Below are 23,602 nucleotides of genomic sequence, written 5' to 3'. Positions count from 1 at the left end.
CTGGGAACTTGGTAGAAAAGCAAATTCTTGGGCCCTACCCTAGACCTAGTAAATCAGAAACATGGTAGTTGATGGTGGGTCTAAAGAGAGGTGAAGTCAGCAATCTCATTTCAACAAACCCTCCCCAGAATTCTGATGCCTGCTCACATTTGAGGACCATTGTGCAATCATCACATGTCATCTCCCTCTGAAGACCAGATTACATTTTTTTTAATATTTATTTTTTGGTTTTTGGCGGATACAACATCTTTGTTTGTATGTGGTGCTGAGGATCGAACCCCGGCCACACACATGCCAGGCGAGCACGCTACCACTTAAGCCACATCCCCAGCCCCCAGATTACACTATGGCTGATGATTTTAGAACTTTGGGTTTTCCCCTCATCTTTGTGAAATTCAGAGGACTTTCTTAGTTTCTTTAATCTGTGAGGTATTTAAACTTTTTCCTTTTGCAAGCTTTCATATGCAGGTGCTCAGCAGCTTAAGTATCAGTGAAACCATTAGCAAAAATACCTTTTCAACCTATCAAAGCCACACCAAAGCACAGAACCTTTGTAGGGATCTTCTATAACAAACCAGAAACCTTGGGTGGTGCTGATGCTGTTGTGTGACCAGGAATTAGAGCCAAAAAAATGCAGCCATGAATAGAGATAGGTCACAAATCAGTAACTGAGACAAGGAGCTTTTCCTATTTGATGTTGCATCCAAAAAAGAGTAGTGATAGAATAAGTAGCTTCCGCTGTTTTTTTTCTGAGGACAGGTAGGATCACTTTGTAGTGTGTGTGCTGTACCTCCCAGTCTTTCTCTCATGGAAGATGCAGGGGAAATAAAATGCTCTCTTTAAAAGCTCTGTTGGCTGGGGGTGTAGCTCAGTGGTACAGCATGTACACCAGGCCCTGGTTCCATTCCTAGCAATGCAAAACTAAAACAAGACCTTTGCCTCTCTGCAAACTAACTGCTACGTGATGAGGAGGTACTACATTGGCCTGTAGCACATCTTTTTTATCCTGCTTCCTAAGAAGGATAGCATGAGATCTATGTATGGTACAGAGTGGCATCTCAGATCCAAGAAGCAGAGAAGCGGGTATCGCTGGCAGAAAAGAAACTCAAAAGTGGTCTTCCAAGCTAGCATTGCATGGGTAACTAAAGTATCAATACTTTTAAGAGCAGCTATTATTTGTGGCACAGTGGGTGATTAGCTAAGGTGTTTTATATACTTAATTTCCAATTCTCACAATACTTTTGTAAAGTATCTGGTATCCTTGAATATATTAGTCCATTTTCTGTTACTGTAATGAAATACCTGAGGCTCTGGGTAACTTTATAAAGAGGTTTATTTTTTTAATTCACAGTTCTAGAGATTCAAGGTCATGGCATTGACATCAAGTGGGCATTGGAGAGGGCTTTGTGATGAATGGCATCTCAGTGGTGGGAATACAAGAGAAAGAGACAAGAGAGAGAAAGAGAATACATGGTAGGACAGAAAGCTAAAGCGCAAAGGAGGACCAATAATGACCTCTTACGAGGCCCCACCTCTTAAAGGAGTCTCCACCTATTAACAAGGGACCAAGCTTCCAACACAGGAACCCTTGGGGAATACCAAACTGCATCTAAACCATAGCACTAGCCAGGTATGTCATAAGCAGGCACACTGTATGATGTTATTGAATGCGTTATTGAATGGATTTAACATAAGAGCTGAGCTTCAGAGAAGTTAATGATTTGCTTGATGTTCTACTGTGCACTCTGGAATCTCCATCACATTGCTTTAACGTTTTCCTAAAAATATTCCCTTCTTATTATCCTTGGCTTAATTTGAAATCAGTTTGTATAGAGTAACAATAGTATAAAAATAATAATGTTAATTTTATTTCATGGTTATTATAGCTGACTTCTGTTGAAGGCATACTATGAGTTAGACACAGTTATTTAAGCACATTGGGTGGGTAATTCCTCTAATCCTCAAAACAACACTATGAGGTAGACACCATTATTATATCTATTTAGAGGGTAAAGAAACCAAAGCACAGAAAGGTGAAGTGATTTACCTACCGTCACATAGTTGGCAACTGACAGAGCCAGGATCACATCCAGGTCATCTGGATTTCCAGCCCAGGCCCTTGGCCACTAAACTGTGGGACCATGCCGACATGACAATTTTCCTTCTAGCCCTGTGAATGGGGGGAAGGGACTTAGCCACTGAGTCACATCCCCAGCCCTTTTTGTATTTTATTAGAGACAGTGTCTTACTCAGTTGCTTACAGCCTCACTGAATTGCTGAGGCTGGCTTTGAACTTGAGATCCTCCTGCCTTGGCCTCCCTAGTTGCTGGGAATATAGGTGTGCACCAATGCACCCAGCTCCCATTGCTTTTCAAACTGGTGATGTTGTGGAAAAAATATGGGACTCGGAAATAGAGTCCTGGGTTCAAATTCCAGCTCCACTGCACCTATGTAGTCTTGAGCAACTTACTTAATGTTTCCTAACATACAGCATCATAGAGTTGTGCTGGAATGAGAAGGAACATGCAGGTAAATGACCTGGAAGAATCAACAAGTGCCCACCATGCTGAGCTGCCCTGGCCGGCTCCCTTCCACCTACTTATACTGTTAATTCTATCCCTAAACCTGAATGTACTCTTACCTGCCCTGATCTTCAAAATAGACTCTGCCTTAACTTGGCCTCCCATTAGGTAGATCTGCCCATCCTCTCTCTACTTCTCTGCCTCATTTGCCCCTTGCTCACAGAGGGGGCTCTCCAGTGCAGATCCAGCTGTGCTGCCTGATATTCTACACACATGGGTGGTCCTGACTTCTACTGATTCAGATCTGAATCCTCTACCATTGCACCTGGGGTAGTGAGGGAGCCGAGAATCCCAGCCCTCTCTCCATGGACTATTGCAATAAGCACCTCTTGTTCTCTGGCACCCACCTGCTCCCTCCAGAATGCTTCACACCCAGTCGATAGTACTTTTTCAGTAAACACTTAGCTGAAGTATAGTATCCAGGTAGATCAGAAAAGTTCTCGGCCCCTAGAGAAGCAGCCCTGGCACAGTAACAAGGAGGGAAGAGGAGGGGTGTCTTCGGAGCTCTCTGCCCTGCCATTCTCCCCCTTGGCTTCTGTATGCGCCTGTATAGGACCACTCCAGGCTGCCTAAGAACACAGTATTCCAGAAGCATCCTCCTTTCATATTTATCTATGCTGTGAATTTAAAGTGTTTTGAGACCAACAGTCAAAATTCAACGTGTTTGAAGCAGAGGTTATATTTAACCAGTTACTTCAGTATTTGGGATGTATTAATAATAATATCCACCGATACTTGTTGTATTCTTAATTTAGTGCTTAATTAAGGGCACAATCAAAGAACTAGGATGATTATTTTCTCCATTTTAGAATTGGAGGACTAAAAAACAGTTCCTCTAGTTACATAGGTGGGAAAGAGCAGGGCAGGATCTGTCCCTAGCAGCCTGTCTCTACAGCCTGGTTGCACAGCCCTTACCAATCCTGAGCTGCCTCCTTCCCATGTGCTTGCTGGAAGCTGGCATATAGAGATTCCATATCCTGGGTCCCCTATTTGCATCCCCCACTCCCTTCCTGCCTTGCCCCAAACAAAATGATATACCTTAGAGTTTAATGCAAGAGCTCTCAGCTCTCCCACCACTAACTGTGCACTTGAACCCTCCAGTCCTGAGTCTGGTGCTTCAGCCACCTGAGCATTTCTCCTGATCACTGTTATTTCTACAACCCCCACTGCAATTCTTATGATCACCCTCACTTCCTTTATTGCTGGGCCAGGCCATCTTACCATGCAAGTCTTCCCCCTGATTGCCAACTCCTGTTGGCATCTCATCAAGACCCCACATCTTCAGGACCCAACCCCATATAGAAGAAGGGATAGAGTGTCCCAGGGTGTGGTTGGGGTGGAGGCTGAAATGGTTTTCTTTCTACCCCAATGGAAGTGCTCTGGTTTGTGGAAGCCCTGTTCTGATTTGAAGGTTGAGCACTTGCCCTCTGGGCCTTTTGCTAAAGGGTTTGATAAATCCGTGCTTCAAGTCAGACTTAACTGATTTCAACAATGTCGGCCAATGAGAGGAAAGTAGAACTAAGTGCATACCCTTTGCACTCTTGCTTTGAGTATTCCCTTAACTACAATGATTTCCACTTTTCATTTGAGGTGTCCCCTTGAGAATTTTTAAAGTCTGAGATCAGAATTGATTTCCTTTGGGAACCAGGGATGCACTTGGTCATGATTCTTGGCAGAGTGAAAAATAAGTTCATTTATAGTTTCCTATCGGGAAAAAGCTGCTGACATTATAGACGGTGGCCATTTAATATCGAACACATATACTGACAATCTGATGGATGGTTTGAGAGGTTGGAAATCTTAAGCAAAGAAACACCTTTTACTCTGAGACGGGAAGTGGGAAGACAATTCTGGAGTCCCTAAAAAAGGGCAATAGTGCAACTTCTGTGACAACCTCAGGTGCCATATTTATCCAGTTGCTCAACCAGGGATTATGCTGTTATCTAAAAAATTTGATCATCTACTAAATGAAAGTCATTCTTTTAATATTATTTGATTTTTAAATTATTAATTTGTTTTAAAATCTTGACCAGGGTTGTTTGGCTAATATTAAGTCTTTAAATAATGTCCCCCAACCCTTTTTTTGTTTGTTTGTTTTCTTTCGGTGGTACAAGGGATTGATCCCAGGGGTACTTTATCACTAAGCCACATCCCAAGACCTTTTTGTTTTTTATTTTGAGACAGAGTCTTAATAAGTTGTTGAGGCTAGTGTTGAACTTGCAATCCTCCTGCCTTAGCCTCTCAAGTTGCTAGGATTACTGGCAAGGTCCTCTTTTTAAAATGCAGTATGTGGGCTGGGTGGGGTGGTGCACCATCCAGTGGCTTGGGAAGCTGAGATAGGAGGATCACGAGTTCAAATCCAGTCTCAGCAACAGCAAGGCACTAAGCAACTCAGTGAGACCCTGTCTCTAAATAAAATGCAAAAAAGGGCTGGGATGTGACTCAGTGGTCAAGTGCCCCTGAGTTCAATCATTGATACAAAAAAAAAAAGTATGTTTTTCTTTTTTAATGAATAGAGTTTCAGTTTGAGATGACTGCAGATGGTAACGGCCATAAAACATTATGACTATATTTAATGTCACTGAATTGTTCACCTAAAATGATTAAAATAGTAAATTTTATGTTAGGCTCATTTTGCCACAATAAATTTTTTTAAAAAAATTAAAACAAAAGTACGTTAATATTTGTAGGAATGGGACCAGTACTTTGCCTCAAATTGCAACCACCTCCACCCCAATTTACTCTTTTCTTTCTGTCTCTGTCTCTGTCTCTGTCTCTCTCTCTCTCTCTCTCTCTCTCTCTCTCTCTCTCTCTCTCTCTTTCTTTGCAGTGCTGAGAATGAAATTCAGGGTCTTATGCATTCTGCTCAAGTATTCTACCATTGAACTAAATTCCCAATCTCTTTTTCTTTTTCTTTTTTTTAAAAATATTTTTCTTAGTTGTTCATGGACCTTTATATTATTTACTTATTTATATGTGGTACTGAGAATCGAACCCAGTGCCTCGCACATGCTAGACAAACACTCTACCACTGAGCCACAACCCCAGCCCCATTTTTCTTTCTTTTTTTTTAAATATTTATTTTTTTAGTTGTAGTTGGACTAAATATCTTTATTTTATTTATTTTAATATAGTGCTGAGGATCGAACCCAGAGCCTTGCACATGCTAGGCGAGCTCTCTACCACTGAGCCACAATCCCAGCCCCACCTTTTTTCTTTTTTAATAAAGCACAGCATACTACAGTAAGTGCAAAGTGCATACGTCATGATCTTAGCTATTCAGTTCACTGAATATTTATACAAGTTCATACTCAGATAACCACCACCCACTGTATATGTGGATGTTCCAGCACCCAAAAGGTTCCTTCTTATATGTAAGTTCCCAGATAGAACCTCTGTTCTGACCTCTGTTGCCATCAATTGGCTTTGCCATTCTTAGACTTCACATACATGGAATTAGGCAGTAAGTGATCTTTTGCTTCTGGTTCTTTTCACTTAGGATACCTATGAGATTGATCCATTTATTAATATCAAACTTTATTTTTTTTCTATTGCTGTGTTTCCATTGTGAAATATACCACTATTTAATGTCTTTTCTGTCGAAGGATATTTGGATTGCTTTGACTGGGACTATTACAAATAAAGGTGCTATGAACATTCTTTTAAAGTAGTCTTCTTGGACACAGAGCTAGGAGTAGGGCTGCTGAAGCATAAAGTGAAAGTACTTAGCTGCATTGATACTGCAATTTTACTAATTTGCCTTCCCACCAGCAAGACGTGATAGTTGCTGCTGAATACACCAACATTTGGTATTGGAATTTTTTCTCTTTCAAACTGTTCTGGGGGCATGTGGTTATGCCTTGAAATTTAAATGATACGAAAATGGAAAATGCCTCTTTTTTTTTTTTTTTAATTGTGCAAATGTGTGAAGTTCTAACCCTCAGTAAGTGGCTCCAAAGCCAGTGGAGCAGAATGGAGCTGCCTTTGAGGCATCAACACTGTGGCCGACCACCTCTTTTATGAGATGCTCTACAGAGTGCCTGGTGTCATGTAGATTCTCCAATCATTTCCTCCTGATGTACTTTTTAAAAATTTTTTTATTAGTTGCTCATGACAATACAATGATCTTGACATATCATTCATTTGAATAAAATGGGGTATAATTTCTCGTTTTTCCAAGTGTACAGATTGCAGAATCACATTGGTTATACAGACACGTTCCTGATGTACATTAAGCTATTTTAGAAATGTTCTGTGCACAGCCCTATCCTGCCTTTTGTGCTGCTCACAGTTCTTTTTTTGCCAGTGCCATTGTTTGTTTTTCTACCAGATTTTTTTTTCCAGTTATTCAGTCCCCCTCTTACCTGCACATTTCACTTTCCACAGTTTCGGTTAGCCATGGTCCAAAAAATATGAAGTGAAAATTTCCAGAAATAATCGATTCATAACTTTTGAATCACGTGCAATTCTGGGTACCATGATGAAACCTTGCACCATACTGTCTGGGAGGTAAATCATCCATGTGTTCAACATCCATGCTGCGGATACTCCTCACCCTGTCTTGGTTATCAGACCAACTGTCACCATATCTCTGTGCTTGGGTTTATGTAACCTGTAACCATTATTTTACTCATGAATGGCCCCAAAATGCAAGAGTAGTTGATGCTGGCAATTCAGACACGCTGTGTAGTGCTTCGAGTGAAGAGATTAAAATTCTCAACTTCATAAGGAAAGAAAAAAGATTCTATGTCAAGGTGGGTAAGATCTACTGTAGGAATGAAACAGTATATAAAGGGCTGGAAACTTGAGAACTAGCAGTGGACTTGGCATGTATTCTCTGCACTTAAGGAGAGACAACTGATTCTGAAGTGTGACAGGATGGGTACTATACACCGTCATCTTAACTCTGTTCTTTGAAATGATTATAGAAGATCTTATAGAAGATCATACTCTGACCTGCGAATGACAGGCACAGGTTTGCCTAACTTGACATTTTTTTTCACTTCACACACTAGTGCTACTCAGAGTATGGTATCTAAGCCCCTGGACACATGGTTCCACTCAGATACCTTGTTGTTTTGCAGCACTCCTTACTGACAACCTGTCTTCATCCTCTCTTTTTCCTTCCAACCTCTCTTGTAGCTCAAGAGGGCCAGTAGCGAGGATATGCTCAACAAACCTGGAAGTACCACCTCATCAGGGGTAGTTCGACTGAAAAAGACTTCGACAGCAGGAGCCCTCTCTGAGCTAGCTGAGAGTCGCCTGAGGACCAATACAGGTAGGAGGGACCTGGGCAGGAGGGACTAGGAAGCCATTCATCTTGGCCATACAAAAGCACATGGGTGATGCCTTCCTCTCTTCCCTCATCAGATTTTTATTAATCACTCACCCTGTGCCAGGAACTGATTTAGGGAGTGTCCTTGCCCTCAGGGGAGTTTAACGTGTATCCATGTGGAGAGAAATGAGAATCAGAAAGGTCACAGGAAGTAAGTGTGATGGTTTGCTCAGTCTGCTCTATAATCCCCTTGTTACCATGCGTGTGTGAAATCCTTGGGCTCCAGGCAGGGTGGTGTAGGTTCTGTGGTGCAAAAAGGTTTTGAGCATTCAGATAAGAAAGCTAAGCATTCCGTGGACTCACTCTTATCACACAGCTCTCCCTGAATTGCTAAATGGTTTAAGATGGGAAAATAACTTAAATATATCATCATTCATTTATAATAGATGTTGAAGATTAGTACACTTATGATTTTGTATTCTTCATAAAACATGTTCTAGACTACCTTCCCAAAGGTGCATTTTAATTTATTCAGTTTTCAAAAAAGTTGAATTGCTAAAGGTTGTATGTAGCTCTTGGATGTGAGGGAAATTGCCTGGTGTTTCTATATAAAAGTTTTACTATTTTAAAGACTGATTTCATATAAACACACACAAACTCACACACACACACATGCAAACACACACAAACACACATAACTTAAAAAAATACAACAAATGGTTGGGCATGGTGACACTTGCCTGTAATCCCAGCTGCTTGGGAGGCTAAGGCAAAAGGATCACAAGTTTGAGGTTAGCCTAGGCAACTTAGTGAGACCCTGTCTCAAAATAAATTTTTAAAAATATATATATATTTTTAGTTGTCAATGGACCTTTATTTTTTTTTAATTTATTTATATGTAGTGCTGAGAATCAAACCCAGTGCCTCACACCCAGAGCCACACCCCCAGTTCTCAAAATTAAAAAAAAATTTTTTTAAATGCTGAGGATGTAGCTTAATGGTAAAATTCTTGCCTGGCATATGTGAGGCCCTGAGTTCCATTGTCAGTACTGCAAACAACAATAATGAAATCCCAACTTATTTTTCAGGCCAAACTAGCCTAACACTGATTCCAAAAATTATTAAAGCCCACTAAAAAAATGACAGAACAATTTTACTCTCAAATATTGATGCCGAAATGTCAGATCAACATCTTACATGTTCAGAAAGCTTCCTGGAAAAAGTTTTCTGTAGCTTTTTCAATAACCAACAGAGGCTTTTCAAACTATTTAGGAGAGTTGAAAGCCATTAGTAAAGAAACCTCGGAGATCATTAGGGGAACATTCCAACCTTAGAGAGCACATTATATATTCCATCCTATTTTGTCCAAGAATTAAAAATCAGACATCCCTGTATGTCCGTAGACAAACTGTATTTCTTTTTTGTCTTTTTTTAAAATTTGTTCTTTTTAGATATACATGACAGTAGAGTGTTATTTGACATATTATAAATACATGGAGTATAACTTATTCTAATTAGGATTCCATTCTTATAATTGAACATTAAACGGAGTTTCACTGGTGGTGTATTCATATATGAACTTAGGAAAGTTAAGTCTGATTCATTCCACTCTCTTTCCTATTTCTATCTCTCCTCCCTTCCCTTCATTCCCCATTTGTCTAATCTACTAAACTACTATTCTTCCCCTCTCCCCACCCTGTTGTGTGTTAGTATCTGTGTATCAGAGAGAACATTTGACCTTTGGTTTGGGAGGATTGGCTTATTTCACTTAGCATGGTAGTCTCCAGATCCATCTACTTACAAGAAAAAAATCATAAAGTCATTCATTTTTATAGCTGAGTAATATTCCAATGTATGTGTGTGTGTGTGTGTGTGTGTGTGTATCACATTTTTTATCCATTCATTTGTTGAAGGGCAACAAGGTTGATATAAACAAAGACCCTAGGGGTTTATAGTTTAAAATATATGTTAGATCTGTTTACTCTCTTTCTTTGACTACACCATATGTAGTATTTGTATTTGGGTGTATCTTTCAGTTTTGATCCAAATTCTAATATTTAAGTTCATTTTTCTTAAGTACACTTTTAATAATGTACCTAAGTTAGTGTTTAAACAGCTTTCTCCAATTTTAAAATTGATTTTTCTTTCTATAATCTTCCCATGGTTGTTCTTTGTGTGACCAAAGTGAGAATTACCTAGAAGATAAATCCCTCTGTGATGGAGTCAGTCTCTTACCATCTTGTTCGACAGGCTCAAGTGAGGGACTAAGTAGTTCGACTTTGCCTAATTCAATAATTCAGAATAAGATATGTAATACCAATGAATCTACTGAAACTACTCAGGAGGTAAATATCAGACAAAATCTTAATTGAGGAACATTCTACAAAATAACTATTGAATACTCTTCAGACTCATAAGACTATACAAAGTAAGAGAAATCTGATAAACTGTTACAGACAAGAAGAGACTAAGAATACAAAATTACTAAATGTAAGATGGCTTGTAGATTGGATCCTAACACAGAAAAATAATGTTAGATAAAAACTAAGGGGGCGGGGGCTGGGGATGTGGCTCAAGCGGTAGTGCGCTCGCCTAGCATGCGTGCGGCCCGGGTTCGATCCTCAGCAGCACCACATACCAACAAAGATGTTGTGTCCGCCGAGAACTAAGAAAAAAATAAGTAAATGTTAAAATTAAAAAAAAAAAAAAAAACTAAGGAGGGGCTGGTGTTGTGGCTCAGTGGTAGAGTGCTTGCCTAGCTTGTACGAGGCATTGGGTTCAATCCTCAGCACCACATAAATGTAAAATGAAGATATTGTGTCCACCTAAAACTTAAGAATAAATATTTTGAAAAATAATTTTAAAAAATTAAGGAAATTTGAAAGTATGAACCTTAATGAAAATAGTATATAATTATCGATCCATTACTTGTAATGATTGTACCATACTAACATAAAATGTTAATAGGGGAAAATGTATGTGGAATATATGGAAAATCTGTACTATCTTTATGATTTTTCTATCGATGAAATTATTCTAAAATAAAAAGCTTATTTAAAAGCAAAAAAATGTAAGTTCAAATATTAGCAAATAGAATTCAACAAGAAATTAAAAAACAGTAGTATATATCACAATCAAGTGGATTTATGTCATCCAAGAATGAATGAATAATAGAGAATCTCAATCTGATCTATTGTAGAATAATAATAGACCAAAGAAAAACTACCTTAGGTTGTCAAGACTGGAAGGTGATACTGACACCTAGTGGGCAGAGGGTAGAGGTGCTGCCTTATGCCTGTCTTATGCCTGGGACAGTCCCCAGTAATTATTCTGCCCAAACTGTCAGTGGTACCACTGTTGATAAAACTTGATGTAGAAGAATAAATATCCTATACTGAAAAATAGATATACAAGATATATTTGTCACAATTATCAATCTTTCTGATTAATAATAGACTCTTGGTAGACTATAAACATATGGAGGCTTCTTTGGTGATATAAAATATATGGCATATGTAGGCCCAACTGCTCTGGAGGTTGAGGCAGGGGGATTGCTTGGCCCAGGAGTTCAAGGCCAACATAGTGAGGTCTGACTCAAAATGGATAAATAAATAGCTTTCTTAACAATGACTAGTTTAAAAAGATAATAATATAATAAACAACCCTGTTTATGAAGAAATGATAAAAGTAAAATACCTAGGAATAAACTTAGTAGTACAAGGAACTATATATTAAAAAGCATTTTAAAACTCTTTTAAAGAACAAGTATATGCCCTTCAGAGAAGATATAAATAAGTGGAAGACTATCGGTGGTTTTTGGTTAAGAAGATTTATAATAAATATTAAATTTTGATAGTATAACACATTAAGTGTAATAGGATGTCTAAATTATTCTATGAATTCATATGAATTTGGGAGTGGAAACATGCATAAAATTATACTGGAGTATATCTGAAACTGGATCTCAGTAGGGTCTGAACTTGGTTCCCTCCTAAGACCCAGTGAGTAATTGGCCATGTCTGAGGATGATTTGGGTTGTCAAGACTGGGAGGTGATACTGACATCTAGTGGGAAGAGGGTGGAGGTGCTGCCAAACATCTTAGGCATAGGATAGTCCCCCGTAATTATTCTGCCCAAACTGTCAGTGGCACCACTGTTGATAAAACCTGATGTAGAAGAATAAATGTCCTCTACTGAAAAATAGTAATTAAGGGTCTAATCATAAACATCTTAGAGCTAGAGAAGAAATGGGCAGCTCAAAGGAACAGCAGAGAAAGTCCAAGATACACTGGCTAATTTAGTATTGGGTGAAGTTGGCATTTTACACCAAGATGGATAATTCACTCAAAAATAAGGACTGAGATACTGGGGGTATAGCTTACAAGGAGAGCCCATGCTTAGCATGTGTGAGGCCCTGGGTTCAATCTCCAGCACTGCCACACACAGGCACACACACACACATACACACACACAAAGACTGATTAAAATTTCAGGAAAAAATAAATCTGGATCCCTATTTTAATTCATCAAAAAAATTTTTCAAAAGCAATAAATATTTAAATAATAAAAAATGAGACTATGAAAGTACAAAGAGAAAACATCAGAGAATTAATTTGTAGTCTTAGCCTTGGGCTTTTCTAAGTAGGAACAGGCCCAAAAGTCACAAAGGGAAAGATTGAAAATGTAATTACATAAATATTTCAAAGTGCTTCATAAAAAGAGGAAATTACTTGCAATATATGTAACAAAGAGCTTTTTTACAAAGAATTTATACAAATCCATAAAGAAAAGAATACAGTGGAAAAATGGGTAGTTCATATAAGAGAAATACAGATAACCAGAAGATGCTAAACCTCATTTATAAAGAAATGCTAATCAAAATAATAATTTCATATATTATTTCCCCTAAAAGATTAGCAGAAACTAAAACAGTTGACAATTGCTGGTATCACTAAGGGTGCAAGGAGCTGGCATACCACATGTGAATGTAGCACAAGGATATTTGGCAATTTGCCAAATCATATTTTGGTAACAATTTAGCAATATTTTGCCTGAATTTTAAATATGTATCTTTGATCAGGTATTCCTAATGTTTGTTTTTGTTGTTTTTTTTTTTTGTTGTTGTTATTATTTTGTGAAACCCAGGCCCTTGAACATGCTAAACGAGTGCTCTTCCACTGTGCTGTGCATCTCAGCCTGTTGATTTTTTAACATTACTGATATTCTTGGAAAAGGATGCCAATATTTATGAGGAAGATGTTTGCACTGTTATTTACAATAGCAAAATCCTGGCCACAGCCCAGTGTATGATCGTTACAAGGCTGGTTGAATAATGAGGTTTTGGGTGAGTAGTATACAATATGAAAATGGGCACAGATTTGTCTGTACTGATAGGGAAAGATTTCCAAGATACTAAGTGGGGAAAATAACATGGTGCATTTATAATATAGTGTAGTCTTATTTGTTTTAATGATATGGCAATTATTAAAATCATAAATATTTTCTCTACAAGGATCCAAGTCTGATTCTCTGAGGAATGTTACCATTGTTGAAAATGGTGAAGGGAGATTTTTATTTTAGATTTTTCCTCACTGTTTGAAAAATTTTAACATAGATTACTATAAAAAGTTTAAAACAGGATAAATACAAGTTATCATCTAAACTCGTGTGTATGATGCATGTGTGGTACTAGGGATGTGGGGATGGAACCCAGGCCTCACACATACAAGGCAAACACTCTACCACTGAGTCACATCCACAGCCCATATCTTAAACTTTTTTCCCCTTCGCTAATTCTTTGTTCTATCTGCCTTTTGCCCTGTTGCCTTTTGCCGTGTTTCTTAGATATTTGTTGGGATTTGTCTGATTGCTTGCTCAGGCATGTGCTCCTTTGTTCAGAATTCTAGCAAAAGATCCTGGCTTAATAGGAACTCCTAAATTGGGCCAGTTCCTACACCCCATGGGGCACTAGCTTCCTTATTTATCAAATGAAGGAGACAACTACAGTGATGTTCTTGGGACAAATATCTGGGAATACCGTGTAAATTGCGATGGGCTATTGGAATGTAAGACATTCTCCTAGGTTTCCAAACTCACTTTGTCAGTTTACTTATTTTAATGCAATTAAATGATTTGACTTAATAGAGCTGAATTTGGAATTAAATTTTGTCTCTGGAACTTTTATTATTATCATTATTGTTGTTGTTGTTATTGTTGCTGGGGCTCAAACCCCGGGCCTTGTGCATTCGAGGCAAGTGCTCTACCACTGAGCTACATTCCCAGCTCTGGAGTTTTTATTTTTAAATACAGGTAGACCTTAATAGCTTCTGGATAGCTAGCACTTTTGTACACCATCATGAGATCCCCAAAATGACTCCTTTGTGGAGTCACAAAGGAGTGACTGTTAGGACCAAACGTTGGGAGCAGTGCATCAACACTTCTCTGTTTTGGGTATTGCCACCTTAGCAATCACACAGTAGACATTTATTTGGGTAGACATTTGAATATTCGATTGCATTTTACATGTGTGTTAGCTTTCTGTCACTATAAAAAAATATCTGAGATCATCGACTAACAGAGAGAAAAGATTTTGTTTTGTTTTTGGTGCTGGTGATTGAACCCAGGGCACCCTTCTGCCAGGCTACATCCCCAGTCCTATAAAGAGAAAAGGTTTATTCTGGCTCATAGTTTTGAAGATTCCAATCCACGATCAGTAGATCCTGCTGCTTTGGGCCACGGTGAGACAGCACTTCACAGAAGAAGCAGGAGGTGGAGCAAAACAGCTCATCTCATGGCCAGGAAGCCAAAAAGAGTGAGAAGAGGGCTGATGTCTTACAGTCCTCTTCAAGGGAATGTCTCCGGTGACCTGAAGACCTCCTACTAGGCCTCACCTCTCAAAGGTTCCACCACCACCCACTAGTGCCACCCTGGGAATGAAACCTTTAACATGTGGGCCTCTGAGGGATATTCAAGATCCAAATTACAGCAACATGCATTAAAAAAAAAAAAGAAAGAAAAGAAAAAAAAAATCCCAGCATGATGATACATGCCTATAATCCCAGCAATTTGAAAGGCTGAGGCAGGAGGATCAAAAATTTGAAGCCAGCCTCAGCAACTTAGCAAAGCCCTAAGCAACTTAGCTAAGGGCCTATCTCAAAATAAAAAATAAAAAGGGCTGGCTCAGTGATTAAGCACCCCAGTACCAAAAAAAAAAAAAAAAATAGAACGAAACTGCTGGTACTAGTCACACATAAGGGCACGTCTTAAAATCTTAATACAGGGGCTGGGGATGTGGCTCAAGTGGTAGCATGCATGAGGCACTGGGTTCGATTCTCAGCACCATATAAAAATTAAAAAATAGAGATATTATGTCCACCTAAAACTAAAAAAAGAAATATTAAAAAAATATCTTAATTCAGTTGAGATAAAAATGGAAATTACTTGTGTGTTAGAAATGGCATCAACCAACCATTAGACACTTGCAGAACTTCAAGTAATTCCCTATAGGTTAAGCTGTGAAAGAAAAGAATCAAATTAAAGAAAATCGGGTAAATGCTGGCAATGTGTAGTTGGTTTCCTCTGAAAGGAAAAGGCTAAATTATATGTAGACTCTTAGGGGACGGAAGTCACTCCAGTCTTAATTTTTGGAATTTTAATTTGTTTTCTCCAATGCATATATGGTATTCTGTATTTTCTTTCCAGTATATCCATTTTTTATTATTATATTATCTTTAATTATCACATAATAAGTACATATTTATGGAATATGGCATTATACTTCAACTTGTGTAAAATGTGTAATCAAATCAGGATAATCGGCATATCCATAACTTCAAATATTTAACATTTCTTTGTTAGGCTTTATTAATTTTTGAAAGAATTTTGTCATGAAAGTATAATATAGTACTGTAATTTTCAAGTCACAATATATAAACTTGTCATATTCCTATATTGTTTTATTTATTTATTTATTTTGATCCTAAGGATTGAACCCAGGGGCACTTAACTACTGAGTCACATCCCCAGCCTTTTTTTTTTTTTTTAATATTTTATTTAGAAACAGGGTCTCGCTGAGTTGCTAAATACCTTGTTAAGTACCTTGCTAAGTTGCTGAGACTAGCTTTGAATTTGTGATTCTCCTGCCTCAACTTCCTGAGCCTCTGGGATTACAGGCATGCACCACTGTGCCTGGCAGTATTCCTGTATTAAGACATCTTTTCTTGGGAATTGATCTGTCCTTTGGGAGAATCTCTCAAGCCTAGTAGCAGAAGAAAATGTTTCATCTTTTGGTAATAATGTTATATTGTGTCCTCTGTCTACTTTTGTTTTAACTGGACATTTGACTCTTTTGGGATTGGAACTGATTGAATTGAGAGACAAGAATTTTCTGGAAGCCTTTCCTTTTTGCTTGTTTAAAGACTATTTCTAGTTTTTAGATCCAGGCTTTATGGTCTTCCAAGAACAAAAACAAAAAAAATCACAAAAGCAAAAATCACAAAAGGGCAGCCACTACCACATCGAGCCCTGTCACCTGCAGCCCCTGTGCGACCTCTGGTCTGTTACTCCATTTCATCATCAAAACAGCCTTAAGCAGAAGGTAGTATTTTATCCAGATCAGGGAAACTTGGCTGCAGAAAAATCAAACAATTTTGGCTTTGTATCTCCCATGCCCACCCAGGTGTCCACACTTAACATGCACAATTTTCTTCCATCAATCTCACATGTGCAGAATTGTAGCCAGTTCTTATTCTTCCCGAGGTACCCTTTGAGTATAGCTCATCTTACCCAACCAGTGTAAGCTTTAGAGAAGGGTTGGGTTTCCTTGTGTTCAGGAGGCAGTTTCCTGCCTGCCCCATAAACCCCTTTTCTCAAGGTCAAATGAGATTCTAGGGACGCCCCCAGAAAGCAGTAAGGGAATCTGGCCACCAGGTGGCAGCCTTGTCAAAACATCAAGATGCCCTTGCAGTCCAAGTTCTGGCTCTGAGGTCAAGTTCTACCTGACTTCAAAACAACCCTTCTTATATTTATTCACTAATTCAACAAATATTTTGAGTGATTTCCATGTTTGGCACTATTCTAGCAGTGGCCAGGACAAAGATTCTTGCCTTCACGGAGCTACCTGATACAGACCCATATGCATGTATATACAATATGTCAAAATACACTCTACTCTCATGAGCCCATGTCTGGCATGCCCAGGGAGCAGTAAGAAGGTCAATGGGGCTGTCACAAGTCAACAGCCATGGATGAGAAAGGCAGGTTGGGTAATTTCGCAGAGTTTTGCACAGAGCAGTGATATGACCTGACTTCATTTTGTAAGGAATCCTTTGGCATCTTCTTGTGAGTGGACAGTTGGAGTGAGGAGGATATTGGATTGGAAGTCACAGTATTAATCTCAGAAAGAAGTCACAGTGGCCCGAGCTGGGTTGGTAAGTGGGGAGCTGAGGAACAGTAATTGGGTTCTGTATATATATATATATATATATATCTCCAGAACCCAAATATATATTATATATATATAATTTTTTTTTAATGTGGTGCTGAGGATCGAACCCAGGACCTCACATGTGCTAGGTGAGCGCTCTGCCACTGAGCCACAACCCCAGCCCCCTTCTGGATATAATTTAAAGGGTGAGAACAACCATCTATAACTCTCCTGGTAGATTTTTGAAATTGTGATAAAATACACATAACATAAAATTTACCATCTTAACTATATTTTAAGTATGAAGTTTAGTGGCATGAAGAATATTCCAATTGTTTTTGCAATCTATCTATCCACCATCTTGTCTTCAGAAGTCTTTTCATCTTGCAAAACAGAAATTCTGTATCCATGAAACACTAATTCCCCATACCCACCCCACTCACCAAATCCTGTCAATCCTCATTCAACTTTCTGTCTCTATGAATTTGACTACCCTAGAAGTGGAATGATGTAGTATTTGTCCTTCTGTGCCCTTGGTGTTCATCCATGGTGTAGCACATGTCAGGATTCCTTTTCTTTTGTCAGGCTAAATAATATTCTTCTGTATATATTTACCAAATTTTCTTTACCCTTCCATCTGTTGATGGACAGCTTATCTCTTTCCTCCTCTTGGCTATTATGAATAGTGCTCCTGTGAACACCAGTGTACATGTGTCTCTCTGAGCCTTGCTTTCATTTCTTGGTTATTGACTCAGAAGTAAATACCTACCCTACCTACCCTCTCTGACATGGGAAAGAAGTAGGGTTTCTGGATTCTCCCGACAGATTTTAAGATGGGTGTAGAGTCAGATTTCTGCTCAAAGTAACAGTGGGGTTAGTGAAATCAGGTCTGACAGGCACCAAGGGATAAGGAGGGCACACAGTTCTCTTCTGGAGAAGGCAGCTGGCAGGGGGGCTCACATGACCACAGGGTGAACATTTTGAAAACTGGTAAAGTACAGAAATATTCTTTCAGATGATCCTATATATATCCCATATAGGATTGAAAAGAATGTCACTATTTTAAATTGATGTCAGTTCCTTTTAAAATTTCAATAAGTAGAAATGTGTTAAGTGCCAGTTTTACCTTGACCACATTCTGCTTTAACGTCACAGAATCTTAGACAGCTTAGAGTGTCATCAAGGAGGACGAAGCAGTGTGGTTCCAAGGTCAGAACTGACTCACTTCCATGCCAGTACCCATGTCCATCCATTCTCTATTTGCTTACATTATACTCAGGTAATATCTCAGGCTCTGACCTACCTACCCTCTCTGACATGGCAAGGGAGTGACCCGAGGCTCCTGCCAGGTGCTGGCTCCTCAGACACAGGAGGTAAACGTTCTCATCATTTTCTTAAGTGTAAAGAAACCGAGGCCAGGCTAGGTTTTGTAGTTTCCCAAACCCAGAGTTTTTTCTTCTGCTGCACTTTTTGCTGCAGGTAGAAGCCCTCATATCTTTTCTACCATCTTCCCTTGTGATTGTGTGACTACTATCAACACTGATATTCTTAGCTCACTGTGTGAGCTATTCTAATGGACATACTGAATAAGTTTAGTCTCCTTTAGTCTTTACTACAAACCTATGGACAGTGTCATTATTACCATTCCATTTTATAGATCAGGAGACCAGGGCAAAAAGCCATGAAGCTGACTGTTCTAATCCACACACAGTGAATATTGGAGATAGGACCTGCAGATTCAGGAACTGAAGCTGAGAGAAAACCAGGAGATAGGTAGCTTCCGGGCTACCTATCAAGATAGGTAGATCTTGAAAGTGAGGATGGGGGAGCCCTGCAAGAGGCACACCTCACCCAGGAATGTCAAGGAATTGAGAGGTTGGGGTGGAATCGGTAGATGATAGACAACAGCAGTGGGTATGGGGGGGGCGGGGTTGGGAGCCAGGTCCTGCTGCAAGAACCTCAGAGATGGAGGGTATCCATTTCACAGAAGCAAGAGCAAGAGACCGTTGGGACACTTGGGACACCTCATGCCTGCAGGTTCAGGAAATGTAAAAAGAGGAAGAGACATGCATGAAAAGGCAGTGGTGGAAGTCTTGCAGTCAAGGGAGTAAGGGGCACTCAGAGACGAGCTCAGCCTAAGGACATGCCAATTTCATCATGAGCCCTAAAGGGCCCCAAGGAGGTGTTGAATACCGAGGGAAGGACTCTGGGCAGGTGAGGAGTCTAAGTCCATTTGGAGATGAGAGCCAGTAAAATCACAGAGTGCCAGGAATGAATTTGTTGTTGCTTTCATAATTTTAGAGGAATCGTTTATGGATGAATACATTATGTGATTAAAAAATAACATTTCAGGGGCTGGGGTTGTGGCTCAGTGGTAGAGTGCTCGCCTAGCACATGTGAGGCCCTGGGTTCAATCCTCAGCACCACATAAAAATAAAAATAAGTAAAAGTATTGTGTCCAACTACAACTAAAAAATAAAAATATTAAAAATAAATGACATTTCAGATTCACTATTTCCTGCTCTTTCTTCTACATTTAGTTCTTTTTTTTTTAAATTGTGATTTATTTGAGATCCACCCCTTTGACAAATTTTTAAGCGTGCAACATAGTCTTGTTGACAGTAGGCACACTAGTTACAGCAGCTCTCTAGAACTGATGCATCTCATGTGACTGAAACTCTGTACCCAATGAAGGGTCACCACCCTTCTCCTCCTCTCCACAGTCCCTGGCATCTACTATTCTGCTTTCTGTCCCTATGAGTCTGATTAATTTAGATTCTACATGCAAGTAAGATGGTGCAATATTTGTCCTTCTGTGATTGGCTTATTTTGCTCAGCATAATGTCCTCAAGCTCCGTCCATATTGTAGCATGAGTCAAAATGTCCTTCCTCTTTAAGGCTGAATGACATGCCAAGCCACGGATGGATCACACTTTGTCCATTCCTACATGGTTTTAGCTTTTGACTGTGTCTGGGTGAACCCAGTTGTGAGGCTGTTGTGAGCTTGGCTTGTTAGAGTCCTGCATCTGAAACTCCATGATGCACTCAGTGGTTTTATGGCCCCACATCTCCTAGGAGTGCATGGTTGAGATAGGGCCTTGGAACGGGGGGGGGGGGGGCCAGGGTTTTCCTCTGGCTTTCTGCCTAGGCACAAGGTATCGAGTGTGGTTTGGGGATAGCATTTTCTGGGTCTTCCACTCTCAGCCTATAGTTCTGAGAAGTGGGAACTCTCCCTGCATCTCACCAAAGAATGACAATATCTTTGCCATGTCTCCATCCGGGGATCTGGCTATTTTTCCTGTTCTGAAAGTCCTCTCTTCTCTTTTTGTTCCCCGCTAGAATTTATCTCTTCTCTCTCTCTGTGTGTCAGTTCTCTAAGTTTATGTCTTCATGTTATGCTTCCATTCCTACATGAATGGGATTCTTCATTTATTGTATTTTTGCCTTATTTTTAAAAATATGGAATGAATCTGAATGTCATTCTTATGTAAGCAAGGGCTGTGCTAATCTCTGATTCATTCCACTTTTAGTATTAATGCCACCAAAGCAAATATTTGTGGGTTTTGTTTGTTTGTTTGTTTTTATTTTTTGCTTTTGTTTTGATTCAGGGTCTTGCTATTTTGCCCAGGGTGGCAACTCCTGATTCAAGTGATCCCTCTGCTTTAACCACTCAAAGTAACTGGGATGACAGATGCACCACCGTGCTGGGCTTCATTGTACTTTTTTGTAACTTTAGTTGTTTCACTTGTGACTAGCTTTTCCTCACCATCTTTACTTAATGATTTTCAGTTGATTCTCGTGTGTGGTCCTTTAGCTCAGCCACAGAGAACAATGCCTTTCATCTCCCCCATACCAGTACTTATTCATTTTATTTCTGGTTCCTGCTGGTCTACCTGTGTGACCTGAGTTGTGTTAAATACTAGTGACGTCCTGAACTTGCTCTTACCTTACTTCGAGCAGTTTTTGGTGTTTTGCCATTAAATATGATGCAGAAAGTTGGCTTGAGATAATAATATTTTTACTCTTCCTACTTAGGTTGTTATTAGAATTGAGAGGTGGATTTTATTACATGCCTTCCAGGCATTCAGTTATTACTTTGATTATTGCTCCTCTTTTCACCCTGGAGTCTCTTTCAGGAAATTAAAATATGTGTGTATTGGGTCTCCTGGGTATATCTTCCATGTCACATATTTTCTTTGATTCTTTTAATCACTTTCATGAATCCTCTGAATTAAAAAAAAAAAGTATCATCTACTATGTTTTTTGTTTTGTGTATTTCTTTACTTCTGTGGGATTTTTAAAAATTTTTTTAATATTTATTTTTTAGTTTTCCGTGGACACAACATCTTTGTTTGTATGTGGTGCTGAGGATCAAACCCGGGCCGCACGAATGCCAGGCGAGCGTGCTACCGCTTGAGCCACATCCCCAGCCCCTGGGCTTCTTTTTTTTTTGCATATTTCTTCTAAAATTTTTTAGTAGTGCATCTAATAGAGAGGTTCATTTTGACGTTCACAAATACATACAACATAGTTTGCGCCATTCCATCTACTCTTGTGTTTTTTAATCTTTCATCCGATTTCTCAATTTCTCTGCTTTCAAATTGTTTCTTCTTCATCACTCCTTGCCCTACTCTCACTGTGATAAAATTTTAGATTTCAATGAGAAGGTAAATTAGAAATTTTCTAAATTTCTAGTTTCTTCTGGGAGCTGTTTCATGGGTACATATTTCCCTGGAATCCTCAGATAGGTCCTCTCGTGAGTTGCCAAAATTTTCCACGTAGATCTAGTGATTATTCTATAAGGAAAGCTTGTGGTGTGTGTCCCGAATTGGAAATAAGAAAAATTCCATTGGAGAGAATGAGGGTATCAGGTCAGACTTTTTATGCCCAGGTAAAGGGGAAACATGTTTTATATTAACCAGAATGAGAGTGGGGAGGGCGATACAACCTGGGGTACAGTTTGGGCACATTTTCTTTTCTCTCTTAATGATTTTGTTTTGTTGTGGTTGCCTTGGTCGCTGCCTGAAGGTGGCCTTATCCTCTCCGCTGCTTGTGTGAGTGCCCCTGGTTTTGCTGTCCGTGACTTATATTGTTGTTGTTATCAGCCAGCCATGGTTATTTCCCGTGCATGGCCTTCCAGTGGAATGCAGTCAAGGAGAAAAAAGCCCTGCAATGCTTTCTGAGGGGCTTCTGCAGAGGTCTCGACCTTGTGGTCCAGTTACTTTTTTTTTTTTTTAATGATGATTATTTTGTAAGGCACCCTTTAATATCCTAGAATGAAATTTGTCAATCCATATGTAGGACTGGAAAAAATCAATACAGTGCGCTGCCTGTCATGTAGAAGAGAAATAAAAGGAAACCCATTTCTTAATAAAGTAACACATTTAGATGTGTATTTGCTGACTCCACTAGGAGACCGTTAGATGCCTGTACCTGGGTGGAGCTGGCTGAGAATCTAAATGCTACAGAGAAGACCACTTGGTGCAGTGTGGGGGATTCAAATACCAGAGCAGTGTTGACCTGAGTGGCTCTCTAAAACGCTCACAACTCAGGGTAAACTTTCGAACAAAGCAAAGTACTGCTTTCCTTTGAAGATAGACGTTTATTGCATTCTAAGAAGGCTAAGTGTATAATACTAATAATACTCTGTCACACTGTTTTTGTGATTCTGTGCAAAACAGAATTAGATTGTGAACTTATATAATTATAAACAGTTTTTCCACCTTCAAATGATGGCATAATGTAAGGAAAGAAAGGGAGCTAGCTATATAGGAGGCACGTGTGTACCCGATATGGCTTGGGGCAAGAGCACTTACGGAGGCTTGCTGTGTATTCACAGTGTTCTGATGGGTAATCAATATTCTAGTAAAGGATATAAATCAAGTTGCAGGGATTTCAGATGATCTATATTGTAGATGAAATAAAAATAGCTTTCTGACACATTATTGTTGCTTTTATCAGTAGTGGGTGAATTTGGTGTGGTAATTTTTTTTTTTCTTCTCAGCTTTTCCCCCTGAGTTTTATTTTTATTTTAGTATTTTTCTTTTTTCTATTACTTTGAATTTTGTATGCTTTCTGAGGTTTTTTAAATGTTTTCAAAGTGTATACATTTTCTTCAAAATGTCAATTCAAGTCCACATAATGGTTGAAATGTATTTGATATTTTAAATTTAGTTAAATATATTTCATATGCTCTTTTCTTAGCAATAATTGTAGATTCTCATGCAATTGTTACAAGTACTACAGATCACTCCCTTGTACCATTTTCCCAATTTCCTCAATGGTAACCTTATTTTTTTTTAATATTTTTTTTTTTTTACT

At 39.0% G+C, this 23,602-nt stretch overlaps 1 protein-coding gene across 7 annotated transcripts in view; it reads left to right on the top strand.

The window, feature by feature from the left end:
• Positions 1-23,602, top strand: part of Specc1 (sperm antigen with calponin homology and coiled-coil domains 1) — a 272,253-nt gene that overhangs the window by 67,019 nt on the left and 181,632 nt on the right. For all 7 annotated transcript variants that reach the window (XM_040269588.2, XM_078042956.1, XM_021720554.3 and 4 more), the window contains one exon: positions 7,725-7,860. In XM_040269588.2, coding sequence (XP_040125522.2) covers positions 7,749-7,860 — 112 coding nt within the window. In that variant the 5' untranslated portion in view covers positions 7,725-7,748. The remainder of the gene's footprint in view (positions 1-7,724; positions 7,861-23,602) is intronic.

The sequence above is a fragment of the Ictidomys tridecemlineatus genome, chromosome 3 (genome assembly GCF_052094955.1).
Source record: "Ictidomys tridecemlineatus isolate mIctTri1 chromosome 3, mIctTri1.hap1, whole genome shotgun sequence".
Taxonomy (NCBI): domain Eukaryota; kingdom Metazoa; phylum Chordata; class Mammalia; order Rodentia; family Sciuridae; genus Ictidomys; species Ictidomys tridecemlineatus.
This window is presented reverse-complemented; position numbering and strand designations above follow the sequence as displayed.